At 43.9% G+C, this 27,039-nt stretch overlaps 1 protein-coding gene across 2 annotated transcripts; it reads right to left on the bottom strand.

Annotated features, from left to right (window-relative positions):
• Positions 1-1,788: 1,788 nt before the first annotated feature.
• On the bottom strand, positions 1,789-27,039 carry LOC126248569 (protein obstructor-E). Of its 2 annotated transcripts, none has more exons than XM_049949671.1 (5): positions 26,882-27,039; positions 14,819-15,028; positions 13,848-14,036; positions 12,154-12,364; positions 1,789-2,381 (listed from the first exon to the last, which is right to left on the bottom strand). In XM_049949671.1, exons 1-5 carry the CDS (start codon positions 26,922-26,924, stop codon positions 2,321-2,323), a joined length of 714 nt encoding a protein of 237 aa, XP_049805628.1. In that variant the 5' UTR covers positions 26,925-27,039; the 3' UTR covers positions 1,789-2,320. The 2 variants fall into 2 exon arrangements, with proteins under 2 accessions (XP_049805628.1, XP_049805627.1); XM_049949670.1 differs by lacking the exon at positions 1,789-2,381 and adding an exon at positions 2,449-3,305.

Here is a 27,039-nt window from a genome sequence, read left to right as displayed (position 1 = left end):
TTTGGTTTGGAGGGCCCATTTGTACTGTATGTGAAAAATAACTGTAAATTCAAAATTACAGACACATGTTTTTACACACAACGTTGAATGGAACCGTGCAGAATCACACTGTGATGTATCTTCTGAGAACTGATGAGAACATACTGTTTTCAGACTATGTGCTTGATGATATTCACTAGCTGAGACATTAGCATTTTACTATCTAGAAGATTTACTTAGTTCGTTGATTTCTGTAACTAGCTGCATTTGATTGGGTTGATGGTGTACAAAGTATATGTTCAACTAAATACAAAAGGTAAGTTTTCTTGTAAATTTCACAGCCAGTAGTTCACAAACCTTTCTCCATGCTGAAGCGCAGGTAGTTGTGAAGTTTTGACTTTAAAAGCAATATTTATTCTGATCAACTGTGCGAGGACACGAGTCGTCACTCACCTGATGGAAAAAAATTGCAACACCAAGGAGTAGTTGCGTGTTGTAAATGAAAGTTGTAGTTGTGTTTGTGCATCTGAAATATGATGCCTGTTCAAATTTCACACCAGTCACATAAGAGTGGCGCTAGTAACTCCACTATGAGGATGCAAATCAGGTTTGCTTTAAATGCATGCTGTAATGGTCACGTGTGTCAGTTACCTTTGAGATTGGACAAGGTGAGTTGATGTCGGTCAAGAATGCCTTTAAGGCTACAAAGATGCCATTATCAACACTTCACCAAGTTTGAAGGTGGTCGTGTAATAGGGCTACGAGAAGCTGGATGCTCCTTCTGCGATATTACAGGAAGACTTGGCAGGAATGTAGCCACTGTACGTGAGTGCAGGCAGTGGTCGTCACGGGAAGGCCATCGTTTTCCCCATACGTCTGTGGCGCATCGTACAGTATCTGCAGTGGCAATAGCCAGACGCCTTGTAGCGTGTATTCCACTGACCCCAAACCACCGCCTTTTGTGGCTTCAGTGGTGTCAAGCGAGAGCTTATCGGACAGCGGGATGCAGGTCTGCTGTGTTTCCTGATAAGTGCTGGTCCTGCCTCGGTGCCAATGATGGCTATGTGCTGGTTAGGAGGAGGCCAGTTGAAGTCCTGCAACCAAGCTATCTGCGTACTACACACACTGGACCAGGGGGTGTTTTACAACTGGATCTCTACAGTGTCGACATGTTGCCTTAGCCTCCTCAATCACCAGATGGGTCTCCAGTCGAACACATGGTACATCAGCAGACGACAACGGCAGCATCATCCACAAGTAGGGTTAAACCGTTCCTTTATTAACCAACAAAATGCAACGGGCATTGAAATCCATCCCACAAACTGGAATCTGGCACCTGTACAACACATGCCTGCACGTTTGCATTCAATATTCTGGCGGTTACACTGGTTATTAGTGTACCAGCATTTCACATTTGCAATGGCTTATCTCGCGCTTACATTAGCCAGCGATCTTGCAGTGTTAATCATTAAATACGATACCTCGACAAATGTATTCCCGAAATTTCATTAGACTTACAGACAAATTTCTCCTTCGGGGTGCTGCTCCGTGTTTTTCCGTTAAGTGATCATTCTCATATAGTGATTTATATTCCGTAATAGGTTTTACACCATTTGATGTATTCCGAGCGCCGTTTCTTGTGCTGTATGAATAAAGTAACTTGAAATTCTGTTCAAAGACAGTAAAAAATGTGAACAAAGTAATTTCACACATTTTCTTTACACTGGTAGTAAAGCAGGAAGTACGTTCATAAAACTAAGCACTGTGTAATAATGTCAGGTGATTTTTATTACATTGAAACACCAAGCCTTGTGTAGAATGATGTTTTATTTACAAAAACGCAAAAGTGACATACATACACTTCTGTTTGTGGACAGTACACTTGATTTAATGTTAAATAATGTGTAACAACAACCTCAAATAAATGGGAATTTGTATTTGAGCAGACGCTGAATGATAACATTCTTTGAAATCTCAGTTTGTTCTTTTGGAGGGTACAATATACATCGAAAGTCAGCAAGCACACCCACATTCGTATATTCAGTTTACGTATAGGACTTTAGTAATTGTACGTAGAACTTTGCATAATATTGTAAACTAAATTACAAAATCAGTTACATTGACAATAAACTTGTGCACTAATTTCACCAAACTTTTCTGTGGATTTCGGTCTCTCCCGTTCTCAGTCCTCACCATTAAGAAGAAGAAATTCTCGACGGCCGTTTCAACTTCGGGCAGGCGACGACACGCACGGGTAGTCGCCATTCTTTCCAACGTACGCTCCACAGGAAAGTGGCGGGAAGGTCCTCCGACACGTGTAGCTCCGGACGTGCTCTTACGTTCACTTTTTAAGTCCCAGGTTCTTGAGTGCCTTCAGGTCTAAGTCACCGTAGTAATCTTCACTGCACATTTATGTAAAATAAAGGTAATATTACTCGAGAGATTTCGAGACATTGCTCGCAGGTCCTATTTTCTTTTTTTTTTTTTTTTTTCAAAATGAATGCGTTCACAAACCAGGTTTTTAATGATAGTTTTAAGAAGTGTACAAGTTAGGACAGTGCCCGGAAGAATGAAACAGTAAATGGACAGTGCCCAGAAGAATGTAAAAGAGTAAATGCCAGAGTAGTTTTCATCCATCAGAGAAGTTCAGTAGCAAAGGATAATTTCGTGTTAGCGGGAGTCTTTTTGTTCTTAGGAGTTGGTGCCGAACATTGCCGTCACCCGAGAAGGCAAATGCCGAATTAAGAAGTCAGTTTAATGCTACGTACCCATTTTCCAGGCGCTGAAATTTTATCGGAGTCTTATTTGTGGGTAAGTGAATGTTGTTAAGAAATATGACATCAAAAGGAGATGGACAAATTTACGAGTTTATAAGGGGAGAGGGAGGACATCTGCGAAACTGTTCGTCGGGTACAAATAGGGGGGTACTCGGTTTTGGATGTCGGGTGTAGTATTTTTCAAAAGTGTAGTTGCAGGGACAGTGAAGACTCTACGAGCTTCCGACTGTGAAACAGTTTCGAAGCGCAGAGAACAGAGAGACCGCTGTGGAGTGTGGCGTACCAGAGTCGGAGTGGCGACGGCGGCTGCGGGGCAGGCGCCGGGTGTGGGGATGGGGTACGAGTGAGGACAGGGAGCGGTGCGCTTAGGCGGCGTCGGAGGGCCGGCCGGCGACGCCCGGCGCGGGCGGCCTCGGCTTGCCCGCCTTGGGCTGGCCTCCCGAGCGGCTGGACGACCCGCCGCTGCTGCCGCCGCTGCCGTTGTTCAGGCCCGCCAGCAGCTCGCTCTTGCGGATGCTCTTCAGGTCCAGGTCTCCGTAGTAGTCCTCGCTGTGGGACGCCGTACAGTCGGCTCAAGGCGCATGCATGCACGTGCTCTTCTACCGCGCGGCTCACAATTTGTGCTCACACTCGCGATTGTTGTTTTCAATCTCTCGATTACCTTTGGCCATTATCACACGGGATGTGGAAGCTAACGTGGACTACATCTACATCTACATTTATACTCCGCAAGCCACCCAACGGTGTGTGGCGGAGGGCACTTTACGTGCCACTGTCATTACCTCCCTTTTCTGTTCCAGTCGCGTATGGTTTGCGGGAAGAACGACTGCCGGAAAGCCTCCGTGCGCGCTCGAATCTCTCTAATTTTACATTCGTGATCTCCTCGGGAGGTATAAGTAAGGGGGAAGCAATATATTTGATACCTCATCCAGAAATGCACCCTCTCGAAACCTGGACAGCAAGCTAGACCGCGATGCAGAGCGCCTGTCTTGCAGAGTCTGCCACTTGAGTTTGCTAAACATTTTCGTAACGCTATCACGCTTACCAAATAACCCTGTGACAAAACGCGCCGCTCTTCTTTGGATCTTCTCTATCTCCTCCGTCAACCCGATCTGGTACGGATCCCACACTGATGAGCAATACTCAAGTATAGGTCGAACGAGTGTTTTGTAAGCCACCTCCTTTGTTGATGGACTACATTTTCTAAGGACTCCCCCAATGAATCTCAACCTGGTACCCGCCTTACCAACAATTAATTTTATATGATCATTCCACTTCAAATCGTTCCGCACGCGTACTCCCAGATATTTTAAAGAAGTAACTGCTACCAGTGTTTGTTCCGCTATCATATAATCGTACAATAAAGGATCCTTCTTTCTATGTATTCGCAATACATTACATTTGTCCATGTTAAGGGTCAGTTGCCACTCCCTGCACCAAGTGCCTATCCGCTGCAGATCTTCCTGCATTTCGCTACAATTTTCTAATGCTGCAACTTCTCTGTATACTACAGCATCGTCCGCGAAAAGCCGCATGGAACTTCCGACACTATCTACTAGGTCATTTATCTATATTGTGAAAAGCAATGGTCCCATAAAACTCCCCTGTGGCACGCCAGAGGTTACTTTAACGTCTGTAGACGTCTCTCCATTGAGAACAACATGCTGTGTTCTGTTTGCTAAAAACTCTTCAATCCAGCCACACAGCTGGTCTGATATTCCGTGGGCTCTTACTTTGTTTATCAGGCGACAGTGCGAAACTGTATCGAACGCCTTCCGGAAGTCAAGGAAAATAGCATCTACCTGTGAGCCTGTATCTAATATTTTCTGGGTCTCATGAACAAATAAAGCGAGTTAGGTCTCACACGATCGCTGTTTTCGGAATCCATGTTGATTCCTACAGAGTAGATTCTGGGTTTCCAGAAACGACATGATACGCGAGAAAAAAACATGTTCTAAAATTCTACAACAGATCGACGTCAGAGATATAGGTCTATAGTTTTTCGCATCTGCTCGACGACCCTTCTTGAAGACTGAGACTACCTGTGCTCTTTTACAATCATTTGGAACCCTCCGTTCCTCTAGAGACTTGCGGTACACGGCTGTTAGAAAGGGGGGGGGGTTCTTTCGCGTACTCTGTGTAGAATCGAACTGGTATCCCGTCAGGTCGGACTTTCCTCTGTTGACTGATTCCAGTTGCTTTTCTTTTCCTTGGACACTTATTTCGATGTCAGCCATTTTTTCTTTTGTGCGAGGATTTAGAGAAGGAACTGCAGTGCGGTCTTCCTCTGTGAAACAGCTTTGGAAAAAGGTGTTTAGTATTTCAGCTTTACGCGTGTCATCCTCTGTTTCAATGCCATCATCATCCCGGAGTGTCTGGAGATGCTGTTTCGAGCCACTTACTGATTTAACGTAAGAGCAGAACTTCCTAGGATTTTCTGCCAAGTCGGAGGAGGACGAGTTTTATGACGTCATAACATCGAATTCGAGGCCCGCGAGAAAGGACGTGGTGCGTACGTCACAGCACGTGACAATGCAGGTCTCACGAGTGCCAGCTATTTCAGACGAGTTGACTGCGCGTTTAAATGCACGCGAGCTCTCGATAACACAACGACAAAGTTAGGACATTCACCTCTTCAATTACATACTGATTTCCCTAGGCCCTGCACGGAGCCGAGCGTTCGCGATGTGTGGCGGACGAGTCGACTAGTGTGATGTCACGAGTTCGTTGCGGGACCTATGTTTCTCGTGGGCCCCGGTGAAATTTCACGCTGTGTAGCACTCACGTGCGTGAACAACACATTAAGTCCCATCGGATTTTGTCGAAATATCAACCAATAAGCTTCTCGATCGGTCTCTACCTAGTACGAATACAACTGATCAAAGTTAAAGTGGCCTATTTTACGGTTTTTGTATAAAATCTTGCAAACTATGAAAATGAACTGCTTGAAAGCACCGGCACATCGCAGATGTATAAAAACGCCTCATTTCTGGCAAGATTCGTTATAGCTAAAGGTCTGGAACATAAAAAATCTCAAGGTGTCTTGCTCGAGCAATTTCTGTGTTCGTCTCAGCAGTTGATGTAGAGACGAACTTGGAACATGTGGAGACTATCAACTTAGAAAAACGAACTTTGTCCTGTTCACACGCAGCATAGCTGTCAGTGTGTCGGTTTCTCCATTTCACAAACTATGTTTCGTTTTAAAGTTTTGAACATAGCTGCTGTTCAGCAACAATGAATGTGAATGAATGGTCTGAGAAAATCAGCCAATCAGTTGCAGGTATAAGGGTTTATTAAGAGCCCTTGACCATGGTTTCAACGACTGTAAAATTGTCTTCGTCAGAAGTACATGCCGGCCGCGGTGGCCGAGCGGTTCTAGGCTCTTCAGTCCGGAACCGCGCGACTGCTACGGTCGCAGGTTAGAATCCTGCCTCGGGCTTGGATGTGTGTGATGTCCTTAGGTTAGTTAGGTTTAAGTAGTTCTAAGTTCTAGGGGACTTATGACCTCAGATGTTGAGTCCCATAGTGCTCAGAGCCATTTGAACCATTTAGAAATACATGGACGCGTAAAATCACATATTGGCGACGACACATTTCAGAGAAAAGAAACGTCAAGTTACATGGTATGTGTGACCATCGCATGACAACAGCCACATACGGGTTGTTGCACTGCCTTTTAATTCCAAGTATATTTTAATGTGAAGACTTTTACGCTTGTCCCATCTCCAATGGGAATGTTTTTCAATGTACACTCCTGGAAATGGAAAAAAGAACACATTGACACCGGTGTGTCAGACCCACCATACTTGCTCCGGACACTGCGAGAGGGCTGTACAAGCAATGATCACACGCACGGCACAGCGGACACACCAGGAACCGCGGTGTTGGCCGTCGAATGGCGCTAGCTGCGCAGCATTTGTGCACCGCCGCCGTCAGTGTCAGCCAGTTTGCCGTGGCATACGGAGCTCCATCGCAGTCTTTAACACTGGTAGCATGCCGCGACAGCGTGGACGTGAACCGTATGTGCAGTTGACGGACTTTGAGCGAGGGCGTATAGTGGGCATGCGGGAGGCCGGGTGCACGTACCGCCGAATTGCTCAACACGTGGGGCGTGAGGTCTCCACAGTACATCGATGTTGTCGCCAGTGGTCGGCGGAAGGTGCACGTGCCCGTCGACCTGGGACCGGACCGCAGCGACGCACGGATGCACGCCAAGACCGTAGGATCCTACGCAGTGCCGTAGGGGACCGTACCGCCACTTCCCAGCAAATTAGGGACACTGTTGCTCCTGGGGTATCGGCGAGGACCATTCGCAACCGTCTCCATGAAGCTGGGCTACGGTCCCGCACACCGTTAGGCCGTCTTCCGCTCACGCCCCAACATCGTGCAGCCCGCCTCCAGTGGTGTCGCGACAGGCGTGAATGGAGGGACGAATGGAGACGTGTCGTCTTCAGCGATGAGAGTCGCTTCTGCCCTGGTGCCAATGATGGTCGTATGCGTGTTTGGCGCCGTGCAGGTGAGCGCCACAATCAGGACTGCATACGACCGAGGCACACAGGGCCAACACCCGGCATCATGGTGTGGGGAGCGATCTCCTACACTGGCCGTACACCACTGGTGATCGTCGAGGGGACACTGAATAGTGCACGGTACATCCAAACCGTCATCGAACCCATCGTTCTACCATTCCTAGACCGGCAAGGGAACTTGCTGTTCCAACAGGACAATGCACGTCCGCATGTATCCCGTGCCACCCAACGTGCTCTAGAAGGTGTAAGTCAGCTACCCTGGCCAGCAAGATCTCCGGATCTGTCCCCCATTGAGCATGTTTGGGACTGGATGAAGCGTCGTCTCACGCGGTCTGCACGTCCAGCACGAACGCTGGTCCAACTGAGGCGCCAGGTGGAAATGGCATGGCAAGCCGTTCCACAGGACTACATCCAGCATCTCTACGATCGTCTCCATGGGAGAATAGCAGCCTGCATTGCTGCGAAAGGTGGATATACACTGTACTAGTGCCGACATTGTGCATGCTCTGTTGCCTGTGTCTATGTGCCTGTGGTTCTGTCAGTGTGATCATGTGATGTATCTGACCCCAGGAATGTGTCAATAAAGTTTCCCCTTCCTGGGACAATGAATTCACGGTGTTCTTATTTCAATTTCCAGGAGTGTATTTTATTTGGTTTTACTGATGGTCACACGCACCATGTTACTTCGCATGAGCTGCTTTGATCTGAAATTTATCGTCGCCAATATGTCATTCTACGTGTCAATGTACTTCTGAAGAAGACAATTTTATAATTATTGAGACCATGGCCAGTGTTGGTAATAAACCTTTATACCTGCAACTGGTTGGCCGACTTTTTCAAATCATTCACTACGTTCAGTTCCTGGTTGGATATATTATTTTAACTTGCCTTGAATGTTCTAAACGTGGTTTGCTTTCCCAATATGCGATCAATGATGTTTTTTCAAGGAGGAAATGGAATATTACTGAAGTCAATCTCTTCGTCGCATGTTACTTTATTAAAATTGACTGTCTTTACATTTATCGTCAGATCTAAAAATCACAGCAGCGACATATAGGCACGAAGTCAAGAGTCCGTTTGAACCTGGTAAGCGCCTTTGAATCTACTGATGCCTCCGCAGTATTCATCGAGATATTCTCCGGTAATAAAGTTAACGCAGTTACTTGAGGCGTGTCCATTTTCGGAAGCAAGAGGTGTGTGTCTTGGTACTCAAGATGTAGCCGAGAACTGCTGCTGGGGAGTCCTACGTCGCGGACCACGCTGGCGAACACATCCAGTGTGATACGTTTCTGAGTGTTCACCAACTGCGATGAAAATATCATTTGCGTCCACATCCCATGTGAAGAAGGCTTTACTCGAATACCTTTCAATCGCGAGAGCTGATGCTGCGTTTATCATCGTAACTTGAAGTGTAACATGCATCACATCTTTTCACTGATGCAGGCGCCGCAAATCGCTGGAAAGTGCATATCAGAGGGATTTTTTTTTTATCGTGGCATTATAATCCGTTCTAATCGCAGACGGAACTTGGGAAGGGTGATAGGTGTGAGAGTTACCACTAATCTAATTTCTGTACAGGTGATATATCTATGGGACTGCAAAATATTCGTAAATTCCGGTTTACATACAGGTTCTTGCAATTTTATACACTAGTTTTCACCGGATATTTTCCTTAAAGCGACCGACATTTAAGGTCTCAGAGCGAGAGTCAATTAAGCCTGTGGCTCTTCGCGTTACCCTTCTTTGGCATACCACACACTTGCAGATTATTCGACTATAGGTCGCAGAAGAATTATACAAGCAATATCTTTCATGAAAACTGCAATTTGCTGCTATCATGCAAGTTGTGTTTCGTATTCCCACACAGTTACTTCAAGGTATATTGCCGGAATTATTTCTTTGGCTAGTGTAGTAGCGATTTCCTTCCCAGTCTGAGCTTGTGTTCCGTGTCAAATAACATCGGCACGTTAAATCCTAATCTTCCTTACTTCCTATCTATTTTTGGACTTGACTAACTACAGTTGTGATTCCTCGATCGTATACTCTAAGGTTAACACATAAATACGTTTCGTGAACTTCACAACTTCACATTTCTCTATACCAAGAGTGATTTGCAAATCTTTCCACCAGGTTGATATGTTTTCGAACTCTGATCAGACGTTAGTACAGCTTTTTTAGAGGATAACGCTTTCTCATAGATAACAGCGTCATCTGTGAAAATTTTATGGAGAAAGTAACTGTAAGTCTTTATTACAATATAGTACTAAACAATAGTGGCACTCTCACACTACCGGTTCTCTTTCTAATAAGGCAACGATTGCGTCTCTGATTTAACAAATTGGAACATCTTTTACTCTTAACGGAATTCGTCAGAAAATGCAGCGAACCAATTCCGTCGTAGAAGTTTCCGTTTGTACTACGAACGAATTGTATTTCACCACAAATTGTGAGCCGCACGCTAGCGTATTTGTTAGTACGAACACATATTTATAAATTTAGTTCGAGCGAGAGAATTATTAATAAATCACACATTTTAATGCTAGTATTTGCTTCAAGAGCTGTGAATTCATAGATGTGCAAAGAAAAGACAGCATGCTACTTTATACATTGTTCATCTCATGTTTTTGATGAATGTGTTTAATAGTTTTTGCCCTTTTTGAAGTGAAATATTAGCAGGATATAAAAGTACCATGTTACTTGATAGGTTTTACTTCTGAAAGTTAACGAAGAAGTGTGATCAGTTTTAGAAAGTGCGAAAGTTATCTTAAAGTGTAATTCAATAATGAGTGAAGACACAACTATACAAAATACAAACAGAGATGGGCAGGTTACATTACAGTAACATTTTAACATAAAATAGTATATAAATATAAGAATTAAAAATTCAACTCAGCAGATTGCAGTAAAATGACAATTTTCTTTCCACTTTTTAAGATTGGAATCTTAATACTAGACTTGTGGAACAATAAAAGTTTTTTGCTAATAAAATTAATGCATGAAATAGGATCTACTTTTTTGTAACGAATATAATGAACAAAAACATTCTCATAAAAGTTATCTCATTAGTTAAATAAAGATTTAATGGGCCATGAGACCAATAAAAAGTCATTTTTGTTAATTTTTGCTGTTTGTATCCGAAACCGTTGATAATAACTGTCTTCTACTACTTGTATCGTAAAATACAAAAACTTCTTCGGTGTCCAAAATATATGCCATAATGCGCGGCATAGAAAAAATGTTGTTTCTTGAGGCTAGTTTATCAAGTTCCTAGTTGCTCTAATAACGGTATCCTTGACACAAAGAATTAAACTGTTAACTTCTAACAGCTCTAAAAATACATTATTTTAAGGTGTCAGACACGCTTGAAAATTATAGTAATCAGGGCGAAATTGTGTTATTTCTTAAAAAGAGGTTATATTTGTTGAAGAAAAAATCTCTTTGCAGGATGCCCTACTGAATTTATTCTACCTAGGCGCAGTTGCTTGAAAGTTGTCAACAGAATTGCGTGCTGCTGCTGGCTATGAGGGTGAAGCAAGTTTCAGGAAGAATTTCCGTTAGTAAACAACAGTAATTTCTGTGGATATGGTTACGATAAGTCAAGCAACAAGTCATTAATTTAGCTAATATTACCGTGGAAATAACAGTTTTGCAGAGTGATGCATTTAGTTAGGAAAAAGAAAAATTTCACGAGAAGTTCGGCGCTCTTTTTACCATTTCTCTGTTTCACTTGATCTATAAGTTTGCATTTCTTTGCTGTACAAGTTACCGAAATCTTATTAGTCAACATTATTAATAATGATTTCTTAAATTTAAAGACAGAGGCAGTTATCTTGGCTGCTTATAGATTTTTTTCTGTCCAAAGGATTCACAAGTTTTGACACTTTCAGTTTACAATTTCCATGTGCCAAATTGTTAATGATTTCTTCAATAATTGAATCCTCTGGCCCAATATATATATATATATATATATATATATATATATATATATATATATATATATTGTCCTCTGCGTGCACTATATTTTTCTTTCTATTTTTCTATAACGTGTGACTTTGTACGGTCATGTTAAATGTATCCCACTTTCTTTAATGATGCATATCAAAGTTTCATCTGCTCTCGTAGTTATCAAATGCTTTTGTAGTATTTATTTTTCGTACCAGACACCATTTTGAAACACTAGGCAAATTAACTTCGCAATGTATGGCCTAAGTGCCTACTCCAGACAATCTTACGGCTGATGCTAGACACCTTCAACATGGATAATCTTTTGATTCACATAGTGTAGCATCCACACTGAAGTCCTGTGAAAATTCTTTCAGTGCTGTGATCAATTTTAAATTTACTGTGATTTTTGTAGAAGTTTAAAAACTGTCTAGTTAATCTGGTTGGTGTCATTTTCTTAATACACACATAGAATTTTAACCTGAATTTTTATATGCGATAACATATTGGTATACTTTTTAATTTCCTTATCTCTGCTTAGTCAGTTTGCTCCTTATTCACTGTAGTTGCTGCTTAAAATTTTCCTGATTACTTTTCGTTTTCTCTTTCGTCTCTCTTTGTGTTTAAAATAAGTGTTTCGGTCCAGCTTAAATATTTGAACTTAATAATAATGCGGCTTTTGTTTACCGAATAACTCCTTTCAGCTGCGAAGTATAAAAATATGGCGTTCCGTGCAGAGAGAAGTGTCATTCTGCAAGTGCTATGTGCAGAAATACTTCAGCTTCGTCCCTAAATGACGCGTTTCGTTATCACTTTGCATTCGCCTGTGCTCTTATCCTTGGTAGGTTGTAACAACATGTCGAAATCTGGCAGAGATATATTTATCTTTTACTGAACCTTGCGAATCACAAATTTAGGTTACTCACCATCCGGGAACATCTTCAGGGTCCTCACAGTTGCCCGAGCCGTCGGAGTCTCCGATCTTGAAGACAGTGCCGATGGGACATCCGTACTCGCGAGCCACGCCCTCCAAGCAGACGTAGTATTTTCGGCAGTCTTCGGGATGAGCGTGCCTCGAGAAAGATCCCGCGTTCGCTAGTTCTCCTGGCGCCGGGCAGTTGAATCCGTTCGCCACTTCTGCAACACACACATCTCAGTTTCTTACCTTCCCTGCAACAGGCAACGCGTAGCGCGTCATATGCTTCCTGGACTTCATCGACATACTCCTTGCTTCTGCGTCGTTGACACTGGATCTAGTGACAGCCGGTCAAGACGCACCATACTTATTTTAACTTATTGCCGCTCTGAACAAACACAGAGATCAAGAATTTCAGGTCACGTAATCGAACTTGGCTTTTCAAAAATAAAAAGACAATATTTTGATATTATCATCTGAGGTGGAGGTCATGGATGCTGTTATTTTACAGTCTGTGCACGAAAAATGATATCAACGTACTCTGAGGATTTAACGTACCGTCGACGGCGAGGTCATTAGAGATGGAGCCCGGTCTCGGATTTGAGAAGGATGGGAAACGAAATCGGTCGTGTCCTTCCAAAGGAGCCGAACTGGCATTCGCCCTATAAGCTATTTAGGGAAATCACGAAGAATTTGAATCTGGATGGCTAGACGGGGTTTTGAACCGCCGCCCTCGCGACGGAATTTAAACGTTGTCAAGTAGATGGGTACATGGCTTTCCTCATTTCAAGATGAGTTAAACTGTGTGGGACGTAAGTTGTCGTGGAACTTTAAAATCATGTTTACTGGCTTCGATAGGCTCCAAACTCCAGTTCTCTCCTCTCCCTTATTCCCAACAACCATTTTTTAAGCACGGTTGTCGGAGATCACCGACCTCCAGAAGTCATTCTCAGTGTACTCCTCAATACGTGGCACCTGTGCAGTGATAACATTATGTTGCAGAATATGTTGACATTTTATTAACATCCACCAGAATACATTAACTCGTACGCCAGGCTGGCAATGCACATAGATGTTTCTAATGGGGTTGTAGGAGGAATTGTCGTTCATGAAATGAAACAGATGATCAGTATTATGCTCTGTTGTATGTGTACTATAGTGAGTTTCACAGAGTCTGTCCCAGTTTACCGAAAAGAAAGGACAAGTCATCGATAAAGAATCTTCCCGTACACTCCCCGTTTGAAAAATTGTTGCATTTAACACATACGAGTGAAATGTGTTGAGGTGGAGCAGGACTGTTAGCTACTACGATGTATTTAACTATTCAGTACTTAGAGCAGAGAGGGGAGATTTAGTGTTCAAATGAAGTTATAATAAGGAAAAAACATTTGAGATACGTAAAGAGTCCAACAGATTTCCTTTCGTTCCTGTTTCTATCCGGTGTCTGCAAAGTATGAGGTAGCACGATATTTGGTAATGCCGTGGTTAAGAGCTCACTCAAAGCCAGCATGACAAAGTGAGTCTGTAAGGATAACAGTATGGGGAGGCAATATTATAAATAAGTCCTTGTAAACGTGTTACCTCGATCCTCTGTGAACATCTGTTACAAAGTGAGAGTGCTTCATTGTGTGGACCATTATAGCTGAGCGGCGTTCGCAGTGAGTTTGTTGTGAGATTATGTTAGAATTGCATGATAGCACTGACCTTCGATCTTGCATTCTGGCACTTGGTCGGCCCACATGCAGACACGCGCATCACGGTCGTATGCGAGTCCCGGTGAGCACTGGTAGCGGCTTGCTTCTCCACTCCAGCAGTTCCAGAAGACGTCACATTTGGCCTCGTCGGGGAAGATTCCGTACAGGCGCGGGCAGTGAGGTGCGCTGATTGGTGGTTCTAAGAACATCGATACAAAAGGTGCTCCAGATAAACTTAAAAACTTAGAGCCTGACACGCACAGTATAACAAAATTCAGCACGTTTTCATGGCCGTAGTCACTGAAGGTAATGTCTTCTCAGTGACTGGGCCGCGTCATATTCATCTTCAGCTTCTTCAGATTCGTTGTTCAACTGTAATTTTCGTCGGAAGTCTTCTGGTATCCCCAGATGACTGAACACTGAACCGAGTGATCAACCACCTGCGGACGTCAGAAGATTATTGACGAAGATCGCTGGACAGGGGTTTAAACGCCCAGTTTGGAGAAGAAGTTGAAGAGGAATATGAGGTGGTCCTATCATCCAGGAGAATTTAAGTTCAACACATAGGGAAAATATAATATATAGTTCTGCGTCAGTCAGCTTTGTGACTGTCGCAGAATTATACTTCTTTCATTTTAGTCAACAGTCGCGGTCCTCGCACCATAATCTATAATGGATATAATTGTTATTCAACGTATAATATTAATTAGGGTATTCAAACGTTTCTGTTTCGTCACATCGAGTCACGTTACTAAAGTGACAATTTTGGTGCTTAAATACAGCGAAAATCTAGGAATTTCCTAATATGACATAGCCTGACAATCCAGAAGATTCGACAGGAAAACGAGAAGAATTAAGAAACATTATCATTGTCGTTTTTTGTGTTGAACCGTTTTAGTTTTGCGCTTGTCTCAAGCGACAAAACTACTTTTTATTCCTCTTATAGTTATAAAATGTAAGAAGTGTCAGTGCATTACTCACCGAGTTGCGTGCGCTCGTTACACTCGACGTTGTGGATATAGTCGCAGTTCTCGGTGAGGAACTTTGAGTCGGTGGCGTCGAAAGCCAGTCCGTTGCCGCACGTCTTCAGCTCCGCGACGCCGTTGTCACATTTCCAGTATTTGTCGCACGACCGACTGTGTGGGTAGAATCCGTAGTCGTCCGGACACTTGAAGCTCTCCTGGGCGGTAACTGTAATCATAAGAAGAACGCTGTTACAGACTGCAATCGCAATACCATTTAAGAGTCAAGAAAGGGTATTTGTAAAGATTAAGCTTTATGCTATACGAAGAATGGGCCTCTGTTGCACATTTCTCTATGTGGATGACTAGGAATACTTCAAAACTAGGTGCTTCGTAAATTGGTGGTAGTCGACGAGGTATTAGACAAAGTTTTGTGCATTGAAAGTGTGAAGGAGGTAGCATTAGGGTTTAACGTCCCGTCGACGACGGCGCCTTTACTGACGAGGCACAAGCTCGAAATGAAGAAATCGACCAAGGAATCATGTCGGCATTTGCCTGACGCGATTTAACGAATCCATATAAAAAATAAATCTGGATTTCAGACGAGGATTTGAACAGTCGAAAGTACTGAGGTGTGACGCTCGATCCATGATTACATTCCGCTGTCGATTGAAAATGACTGAAGATAGTGTTTTGACACTGATCTCTTTCTATTACACGGATTACATGAGGTATTTTATTTTTAAACTTGGAAGCGCCAACTATCTGAATTTAACACCTAACGGAAGAGTGAAAAGTATGACGCTGTAGCTTCCATAATTTTCAGGAAAATCCTTCGCTGAGTTGAGTTGCTGTTGAAAAGAGCCTTATGAGTGATGGTGTAAGGCTGCTCGAGTGCAGTTGTGGTACTTGTGGCTCATAGGGTAGAAAGGTTTGTTTAGGCGCATAAATGGAACATTTCTATCACATACTGTTCAAGATAGGGCTTACTTGAAACTACCTAAACTTTTCTAGGTGCGATCGGAACAACTGCGACAATGTTGGTGTCTGCTTTAGGAGCGTAAGGAAGTCCCGATCTAACAGTGTTCAAACTAACAGGCACAAGCATTTCATGCCAAGAATCCTATCTCCTACATACCTGTGTCGCAATGATATGCTACCTACATCGAAGTTGTTCACTCCAAATGTTGTTGTGACAATCTGGTTACGCTTTGCTTCGGCTTGATAATTCTCTACTGATCGAAACCGTTAGCACTGAGCATAAAAATAAACAGCTGATGGTCATCTACAATGAAGTTTCACAAGTCTACCTCCACCATCATTAGGTGCATTGAAGGGTGTTTTAGCCACATCACACCAGCGTTACAATCGGAGACTGCTTCGGCAAATTATGCAGAACGCCACGAGTCTAGATGTTTACGCGTTTCAGGAAATTCGTCAGCGGGATCGAAAGCTTTTTCAGTATCAAAAGTTTCGAGATTTGTTACTGTGCGAGCGGTTCTAGGCGCTACAGTCTGGAGCCGCGCGACCGCTACGGTCGCAGGTTCGAATCCTGCCTCGGGCGTGGATGTGTGTGATGTCCTTAGGTTAGTTAGGTTTAAGTAGTTCTAAGTTCTAGGGGACTGATGACCTCAGAAGTTAAGTCCCATAGTGCTCAGAGCCATTGATTGTTACTGTGCGTTCCAATTTGGTATATTTGTAAGAGACGATTTGCAATACAGCTAGTTTTAATTTCACATTTTCTATGCTTTTTTGAAAATGTTTTGTATATACAAAGAATGTCCTTCTCAGCCGCCGATACAGATGTGTCAGAACGAAATTCGTGTTAATGAACTTCTGACAGCATTATACTTTTTCCGAATGGAATGATCGAAAGGGACAGTTTGCTTTACAGACTCTGAATAAGAATTTCGAGCATGGTGGAAATAATCTCTCAGTTTGAAGACTAGGAACCGTGTAAACTGAGAAGTAAAAGCGAATAAATTAAAAAAAAAATGGTTCAAATGGCTCTGAGCACCAACATCTATGGTCATCAGTCCCCTAGAACTTAGAACTACTTAAACGTAACTAACCTAAGGACAGCACACAACAGCCAGCCATCACGAGGCAGAGAAAATCCCTGACCCCGCCGGGAATCGAACCCGGGAACCCGGGCGTGGGAAGCGAGAACGCTACCGCACGACCACGAGATGCGGGCAATAAATTAAAATGCCACTTGCAGGCAGACGATACATATTCTCGGACCCGAACAACACAGATGCTCAGAGATGTTGTAGCACAATATAAGCGGTGCTGCAGTATCTAGCGTTTTACCGCGTTTCTAGTCAGTGATGTTCCTCAAATTTCATTGTAAGCTAGTCGTCCTAAGCCAGTTACTTACACCACTAACTGTTGGTCACTAACTTTGTTGATGTAATTAACTTTTGTGATATGGACTTCCTGGCAGATCAAATTTGTATGATGGACGAAGACTCGAACTCGGGACCTTTGCTTTCGCGGATAAGTGCTCTACCATCTGAACTACCCAAGCACGACGCACGATCCTTCCTCACAGCCTGAATTCCGCCAGTAGCTCGTTTCCTACCTTCCAAACTTCGCAGGAGCTCTCCTGCAGACCTTGCAGAACTTTTATGATGCTTTACTTCATTTTATAGTGTAAAGAAGGTATTCGTGTTTTGAAGGTTAATTTGATCAGAGAATACACTTAATGAAACTCGATTGTTACTAATCTATGACTGTGAATCCTTCGTGACGCTACCCGATTACTGATTTCTACCTGAAATGTTATCCTACGTTTCTTCCACGAAAATATAGCGAAGCAAATCCGTCGTGTAGAACACGAGCGTTGTGGCGGTCGAAGGGAAGGAAGATCTTTATTTCTGAATGCGGCGGTTCCCCCCCTCCCCCCCCCCCCCCAAAAAAAAAGTTCTTGCGTTATCGCAGGGTCGTGGAAACGCTATAGTCTTCTCCTATGTGCGACTCAAATTGCAAATGAACTTTCGTAAACTGTTTAATTTTCTTATGCGCATCTTAAATGCACATCTCCTTTGGTTGGCTAGTGACGAAGAGACTGGACCTGCATTCGGGAGGATGGCGGTTCAAATCTCCATCGGGCTATTCTCATTTAGGTTTCCACGGTTCCCCTAACTCGCTTAAGGAACGGTTCTTTTGGAAACGGTGCGGCCGATTTTCCCTCGTCATCCTTTTCCAAACCGATCTTGTGTTCCGCCTATGATGGCCACGTCCTCGGCTGGGCGTTAAATATTAATCTTCTTTCGTTGTCGAGTGAAAGCTCCAAAACAGGAAGCGTGAAACAGCGAGTGAGAAGTTATATCGATGATTCACTTCTATAAGAGTTTAGCGATATATCAGCTCTGTGTATGCAACAAAATACAATAATTTTATGAATTGCGTTTCCATGCTCTCGGGAGCGAAGCAAGAAAGTAGTTGCATGGAAGTTATGCGATTAACAGCTGGGGGCAAACTTTTGGATTTGACGCTTTTTCAGCTGCCACTTTTACAGTTTGTTTTATCAAGCATCTTATCATTTGGCCTAATGAGGACGAGTACACCCTGATTCGAGATCTTTCCCATAGAGAAAAACCTTAGATGGTTACCAGGAATCGAACCGACGACCTCTACGTTAGTAGCCAAGAACGCTGGTCACTTGACCACGGAGGCAGTCTGTGTGGAGCCGGCGGCTGCCGGCGAGCGAGAACGAGGGAGTGCGTCTCGTGAAGGGGTTGACCTTCGGCCTAGCCAAGGCCGCCGACTGTTTCCGGTTTCACTCACATTCGTAGCCTTCCACACCTTTTTCCTCGGCGCCATGGTACAGATCTAAAAAAATCACAAGGAAGCCGGTGCTTATTCGCTTTCTGAACTCTGATACTAACTAGCGTAGCGACTAAGTTTCAGGCTATACAAGCAAACGTCCAGGGTTCGACTCTCAGTTAGTAGTAGAATATTTTCCGATAATTAACACGCTGACTTCCAAAAGCGTTAAATCTATGTCAGATAACCTGTCGTGGTTCATATTCCACGTTATGCTGTAGACTCCATTACAGCTAGCTGTATGAACCGGTTCTAGCCCATAGGAAGGCATAATGTCTCCACTAAGATCATGGCTAGTAAAGCAATGTGGTATTCAAGTCCACCTTCAGGTTGAGGATAGCAGTGTTCCAACAACATGATCCACAACATGTATTTCTCCTGCATGTTAGCTCAGTTTTAGACACTGGAAACGTCGAATAAATATAGAGATTTGGCGACATGAGACTATATTGGAGAAACTGGAGTCGTATTGGGCAAAACAGATCTGTATTCTTCCCCTACAACATTTCAAGGAATGTTGGGGCTGTTACTGAGACAAGGTGCTGTGTGACAATGTTCCCAAACTTATTCACCTGAGACAGCACCCGTCTCGAGTGAACTACGATGTCGATGATGGAACGTTAAATCCGACGGAAACGAAATTGGGAACCTAACAAAAACCAAAAAGGCACAGCAGCTAGCTAGTATCTGAAATCTATAATTTTCTTCTTCACTTAAATTTTTAAAAAGTAACAGCTAGTCAATATGAAAGTGTGGCGCTGCAAGTAACATGTGCTCGCCCATTAGCCGAATAAAACGAAATTTTTACACCAGCATCCAACAGTTACTTATCAGTTGCGTAAATTATTTCAGACCTAGTAGAGTGGTGATTAATACAGCTACATCTTTCGCGAGACGTTCCTAATTTAAGAATAAATTTTAGAGGCGTGTGTAACTCTTTAGCGTGTACTAAGCGAATTGACGTATTGGTTAAGGCACTGGAGTCTCATTCGGAAGGAGAAAGGAGGGGGACAGAAGTTTAACGTCTCCTCGATGTCGAGGTTATTGGAGACAGAGCACAAGCCCGGAAAAAGAAAGGATATGGAAGGATATTGGCGTTGTGCTTTCAAAGGAACCATCCCGGCATTTGTCTTAAGCGACTGAGAGAAATCACGAAAAACCTAAATCTGGTTAGCAGGACGGCGATCTGAACCGCGGCCCTCCCGCATACGAGTCCTCTGCGTTACCGCTGCACCACCTTGCCTGGTCATTCGGAAAGAGCGGGTATCAAATTCCTGTTCGGCCATCGTGGTGTAGGTTTTCTGTGGTTTCCCTGAATCGAGTAAGACGATTGGCGGAATGCTTCCTTTTGCAAGGAAACGGCCGACTAGGTTTTCCATCCTTGTCCCATCCGTTCTCGTGCTCAGCCCCTGATGTTGGCGTCGACAGGACGCTGGACTCAAATCCGCCTTTCTACCTTCTCCCACCAGAAACTGGACAATAGGGCCTAGAGTATCATGACGACGAAGTGAATGCAAATTTCACGCTTTTGCCTCTTCTCAAGCCTTTACTTGAACCCTTACATTTTTGTAGGATATTGTTCTTGAATGAGACACACTCTGTCTCTCTGTTCTTATTACATTTCTTTCTACAGGTGAGAAGCACCTGACTTTGCGCACATTAGTGAAAGGAAATCAATGGAGCTCAGATTGACCTGTTTAGAGCTAACGGATATATTTGTCATTCCTCTCGATGCTGTTGCTGGCTGGGGAAGATCACGAAAAGATTGGCAGTAAAGGCTCAGCCCAGCTACGATGATGCTGTTGTAGCCTCAGTCTTAAGACTGGTTCCATGCAGCTCTCGACGCTGGTCTGCATAACTCCTGCAACCTAAGTCCATCTGAACCTGTTTATTGTATTCAAGCCATGGTCACACTATTTTTACTCCTTACACTTCCCTCCAGTTCCAAATGCATTATTCTTTGAAGCCTCAGGATGTGTCCTATCACAATATGAATGAGGATTTCACTTCGGCAGACCATTACATGAATGCTTACAGATATGTATAGGATACTGTACACGGAAAGATACGGAGTAAGTCTCTCTCTTCTAACGCCCACATGTCTAAAAATAAATTCATCGAGCTCAGATTGTCCTGTTCGGAGGAAACGGATGTATCTGCTAATCCTTTTAAAAGAATTACGTGTTGGCAACGGTCGTGAAGTGATTATCAGGAAGGCTCAGTCAAGCTGGGACAATATGAATTCACACTCTGGCTCAGTGCACCATGGTTCACTACCCACGTTAAACTGTAGGTTCTCCTGTAACTGGCTGGCTAAGTCAGTTCAAAGGCTGGAGGAAGACAATGGCATAGCACCCCCAACAGGATCGTGAATAGTAAAGCATCCCTTTGCCCCATTTTCTCAGAGCATTACATGAATTCTTACACAGTGGATACCGTGCGCAATTATTTCATTCCGCAGGAGAAAAGCTCAGGTCTTTGGAGAGACCAGGTTGACCAGTTCAGAGGTAATGGGAGTATCTACTTTTCCTCTCGGCAGAGCTACCGGTTGGGGAAGGTAGTGATGAGGTTACCAAAAGAGAGACAGTCCAGTTATTCCATGTCTTTCTCGTCTTAACTGGGCCAGACCGGTTTCAGAGCAGAGCAGCACACGGCCAGAGATCCACGGCGCGAGCTGAGCTCTGGGATGGCGGCGACAGCCGTTCGCAACCTGGTTTGGAATGCGTGGCCTTGTGCAGGCAGCTCACGCCATTGGTCAAGAACACGCGGCCAACGGCGCTCCTCCTCCGCGATGTGCCTACGTGGCTGCCGCCGTCCATAAGGCAGCCACGCCCCAAACCGCCACGTATATGCGCTCCGTTCCTTCCATCTACTAAAAGAACCTCGCAACGCAGGAACTAATGCTTTGCAGTTTTCCCCGAAAACGATCCAAACGTTTTTCTGTCCATGTCAGTCGACATAGCAAATACAATACTGTACGTCATCTGCCGAACCGGGCATTAGACAACACGATCTCAAAGAATTAAAAAAAAAAAAAAATCATACAGAAACTGAAGACCAACCAAAAGTCCACGCCAAACATTAAATACGTTATACGTAAGAAAAATGTACGCTGCAAATTGTGCGCATGTAGCATGGAATACGTTGGACAGATCATAAGAATTGTTAAACAAAGACGTGAAGAAGACAAGTACTACTTTCCTCCCAAGCAGCCAACTAAGTCCGATATCGCCGAAGACTGAGAGCTAAAACGAAATACGACGATGGTAGTATCTTGGTGCAGGCGCCGAACTTTTGGGACAGTGTAATATGGGAGGCAATCGAGATTACAGTTGCGGGTAAATTTATTAACAAGGACAGAGGCTTTAGTTCGAGTAAAGCGAAGGATACAGCGATAGATTTACTTGAATCACGTCGCAAAACTTACCAGTGCTTCCTCGAATCATAGCTAATGTCTGCTATGCTCTTTTGAGAGAAGGACATCATTGTCTTACGGTATTTACCTTACAACTTTTTTCACGGTTTGGCATAGCGATTTGGTTGATCTTAAAACAAATTTTTGTGTGACTGTTTCATTCTTTGACTACACTGGTAAACAGTTGCTATGGCGAAGCGAAGAGCGAAGCGTCTCCCCTGCACCATTTGGTTCGAATCTTAACAGCAAGTAGTAGAATCTTCAACATTATAGCTCGACGCACAGATTGAACTGTAGGTAAATACTGTATTAAGCGCGAAAATTATTCGGTGTCACGCCGATTTCTTGAGTAGTTTGATAATTTGTCACTCAGTTTACAAGTCCTTTAGCTGCGATCCAGTCCATTGTGACTGCATCCACGTGTTGTGTAATAGTGGTAGGCTTACAGATGGTGGTGAACACTCCGTAAGTATCTGGTTTGAAGCCCGAAGTGTATGCAGCGTTCATAAGTGAGCGGGCGATGTATATGGATGGGACTAGGGCAGGGCTGTGTCGACATTCATGCCGTCAGAGCGGGTGCAGATCGGTGCTGGTGTAAGGGCTGAATGCACGAACGAAAGCTGCTCTGGGACCACACCCTGTCGAGAAAGCTGCAGGCTTTCACTTTCCGCATTCCCCGCCATGTTTATTCTCCACTTCTACTGTCATTTACACGCCCTAAACGTTTCATAAGCTACTTCGCACGAGCATTGTTGGCACGGCACACGTGTCGCAAGACAGCGTACTCACAACGAATACGTACAAACTTGTCGGTACCTTATTATGTCATTGTATTGGGTAACAAATGCAATGCTTCCGATTTTCTTTTGAGCAGATGGTAGTTAGTTATATCTTTGAAGCGGCACTCCAAAAATATCAGATTCGCTGTTTAATGGAACGTAAATGTCTGAACATGGTGTAAGGGTATGAAATGGATCGACTATATACGCTCAGATGTGGGTAAAACAAATGGTTGGCTGCGATCTGCGTCTATTACACCTCAAAATATGGGAGCTGTATCAGGTAAGACTTGAGGGTGACGACGATCGTATACAAAGGAGGGCGCTGTGAACGGCCACAGGGGTGTTGACTGGCGAGAGTGTGTAACAGAAATGTCAGAAAATGTTAACTAACGAAATTCGATAACGGGCGCCGTGCATCTCGCGAGAACCATCTCAGAAAACTTCAAGAACCGTCTTTCAGGGCTGGAACTAAGAACATCCTTTAGCCTCCTACTTACCTGTAGCGTAGAGAACGCACAGATAAAATAAGGCAAGTAACAGCTCACGATTTGGCGTACGAGCAATCATTCTTCAGCGACTGGAACGGACGAGGCTCTAATATATGGTACAATAAAGAACCCTCTGCGACACACTTCACGATGATACGCAGAGTATAGCTGTAGAAAGAAACGCGGTAGGTAAGCGGATGGTATGGTGGACGACGTCTCGTGCTACACTAAGCGGCAATTTGCATCAGTGTCTGTGCATATCCTTTCCTACAAGCAGTTCTTCCACAGAAATACGTATAGGCTCTTGTCGGAGCGAGCGTAGCAACTTCTCACACAGTCCCTGCTCATGCGCGAAAAAGGCGGTGCTTTCTAAATCGTCGAAAGTATGCTGTAAACTCCAGACAGTCAGTCTGAAATAATAGTATTCGCTGCGAAGAAATATTTCCCATAAATAAAATGTAAAAATGAAAAGGCTGTAGATGACAATCTGAAGACTAAAGGTAACAGGAGATAAACTGTGTTCTCTGTCACACAGCCCCAACGCTTAAGTCAGATACTAACGTCTATATTGCAGTAAGACTGGCTGACTCGTTCGCCCCCGCTCCGCAGCTGGGGCACAGCTTCGAGTAGTTCCAACAACACACGAAATTTCATCACGAAGTGAAACCGGTGTTCGACTTTCTTCCGTGTTGGGCAGGGCAATACTTTCACCGAATCGTTACATGGACCGTTTGTAAAGGTCATCGAGTCACTCCCTCTGATGCAACAAGCAGCCACGGCTCGTGCCCGCCTGTCAAGTGACAAGCACAAAGTGCCGACAAAACGAGCTCTTCTGTCATCGGAAAGAATTCGAGAGAGTCACGTACCAGGCCTTCTGCACCACTGCAGGCAGCTTCTGAGGATCTGCGGAGAATGAACTGGGATAAATCGTCGCTCGTATTTGTCTGAACCGGAGCGAATGCGAAAATTAGTCGTTTCTGTAGCGTAGTTCTTGAAGCGTTCGATTATCATACGCTTAAGTCCTTCAGGTACAGCAATCAGGTTTTTAAAGGCTACAGCTGCTGAATTTTCGGTTCAGAAAGGTGTTAAAACGACATGGTGCTCCGAATTGGTACTACATGGTGTGGCAATTGTCAAACCTGTTGCCATAGGCACACTTGTTTATACACAACAAAAAAATTAAATGAATGAAGTTCTTTGCACATCAGACAGACAGCTGCTAGGGTGTTGTGCTACCTAGATACGCACTAACAGCGGAGCTGGAAGAGAAACACGACCTGAATTTCTGTGACCCGCATGTGGGAGAAATTTAACAGCGAGAGTTGTTCCAGCGTGTGGGGCAGTGAAGGGACAGACGAGGAACGGCACGCCTTCTCTTGGGTTTCAAATCAAGACAACAGGATTAGCCACTCCCTGTCAAACCAGCGCTACAAAATCAGATTCACATGCTCTCTAAGCTTAAACTTGAAGGTTGCTATTTGTTATAACGTAAGGCAATAATGCAGCTAAGCAGATGTGAAGCCACGACTGTTAATATATGTCCTACAAACAGAAACTCCATCTCATAATTGCAAATAGATAACCATAATGGGGCAGCACCAATAACTATTCAATAAAGATGGTCTATAATGATGCCCTATTTTGAGCTTAGTCTGTTTGCTAAGGCAAGCAAGTTAATTTTTCCGTTGCGTGTCACTGGAGACTGTATCTACAACAGACTCTTTCTCTTCATTTCTAAGAAAGAAAGTGAACTATCCTTAGCGGCCATAAGCCAAAATTTCTGTGTAGAAACACTCAGTGTGTGCACATGTTGTGTCACCTGCTCCAGTATTCAGTTCTAACATCTGCATCCAGTTGAGACATGGCCCAATACTCACCTGGACAACGAAACAAGCGATCACATTCTAGTCTTATACAGTAATCTAGAACTTATTTTGCGTCGTGAGAAAAATATCATGGAGTTAGTGTACAGTCCAACAGAAATAAAAATAAACTTACAATTCTAGCCGTAATTGTTTTAGAAAACACTTTTCTGGACCCGCCTCTTACTGATTCTGTTCCAATTTATCCAGAAGCAAGCAGTAAGAAGACTTCAACTCACTTATTACACCCAAGCAAACTGCGAACCCTTTGCAGACAACGCCCTCTTTTCTTCAGTCAAAGCAAGAACTGCGTAGTTTTCTAGAAGTCGGGCTTGCTTAGTGTTGTAGTAAGAACACAGTAGAGAGAAAGGCTTCCGGCGACGGTTACAGGGTGGACATAAACGTAGTACGTAACTGTCACGATTCGACTTCTCATTTAGAGCTTAACGTAACTGATCTAAAAAAATTCGCTTAGCAGTAGCCAAAGGAAAGGCGTTAGCCTACTGGGTTGAAATGATCCGACGCGGAAGCTGTCGTTTGTCTTATTTAAGTTGCACTGAAGGCTCTCTTTCTCTCATCAGGAGTCGACGGAAGCCTGAGTGTGTTGCAAAACACGCCGCTTTCGTCTCACACTTTCCCCGGACAATAAAGTGTGCTGCCAGTGATCTACATTCCGGCGGGCCGTTCCAGCGATACTTTTTCAAACACTTCCACGCCTATTTCTCTGTCACGCTTGCACAAAACGTTCATTTTTATCTCTGGGTGAAAGTAGACACAGTGTTCCACTTCAGTTGTTGGGCTGGAACGGTTTTGGACACTCGTCGAGGGGACATGGTAATTAAGCTGTTGAGGCTAGTAAGATCGCTGCAGACTGTAGATATTCTCTGAAAATGACGTTTACTCGATCTTACAATGCTGCATCATTGCGTAATTTAAATGGAGATACTCAATCTACTAACATCTTGAAGCACCAAGCATATCAGTTATGTTCAAAATTACGTATTAGAACGAGAGGACTAAGAATCACAGGTATCTTAGGCATTAAAGGCATTGCGAGGAAACACTTTGGACTAAACATAAAATTTAAATCAATAGTTACTGTGTGCATTTTTTGAAAAGCTACTTTTTGTCCCTCAGAAATGACTTTCATCGGTTTCACTTTCAGTATCCGGGCTCCCATGGTCTCAAAACATTTCCAAGGCAGCCCTTTAAATTTTAGTAAGATACATTAGATACTAGTTAGAAGCTACTTTCGACAGATGGAAGACAACTGTGACACCTGTTGTACTTTGTACTAGAGTTGGCGAGCCACAATATCTGGGAGGTACGGGAAGAGGAGTAGATAAACAGATCTACATTGGCCCATATTACCATCCAGAGATCTGTGGAAGGCCACAAAAATTGTACAGCCGACATTTTTTCCATTACAGATTGGCGAATTTGAATAGAACTTGATAGATTTTCGTCCATAGGACGTAGATCAAACGAAATTAGTATTTTCTTGCTAGACAAAGAATGTAGCGACAACACCCGAAATTCTAACGAAATTTTGAGATACAACATCGAAGCTAATAGCTTAAAGGTTTATAAAACTTCCGAGAACTTGTCGCTGTGTCTAGCTGTGTCTGGTAGGGTGATTGGTAGTGTAGGCAGGCCGGAACACGAGACCGACAGAGACGATCCGCAGGAAGCACTGGTACGTACCCGCGGCGGCGGCGGCGAGCACTAAGACGCACAGGCGGAGCATGCTGATGCTGAGGGCTGGCGGCACACTGGCTTACTAAAGGCTGCGGCGGCGCGCAGCCCGCTTTATACCCCGGCGCGTGACCTACTCTGACGCGCGACACTTTCACACCAATCTT

The sequence above is a fragment of the Schistocerca nitens genome, chromosome 3, assembly GCF_023898315.1.
Source record: "Schistocerca nitens isolate TAMUIC-IGC-003100 chromosome 3, iqSchNite1.1, whole genome shotgun sequence".
In the NCBI taxonomy this organism is placed as follows: Eukaryota; Metazoa; Arthropoda; class Insecta; order Orthoptera; family Acrididae; genus Schistocerca; species Schistocerca nitens.
This window is presented reverse-complemented; position numbering and strand designations above follow the sequence as displayed.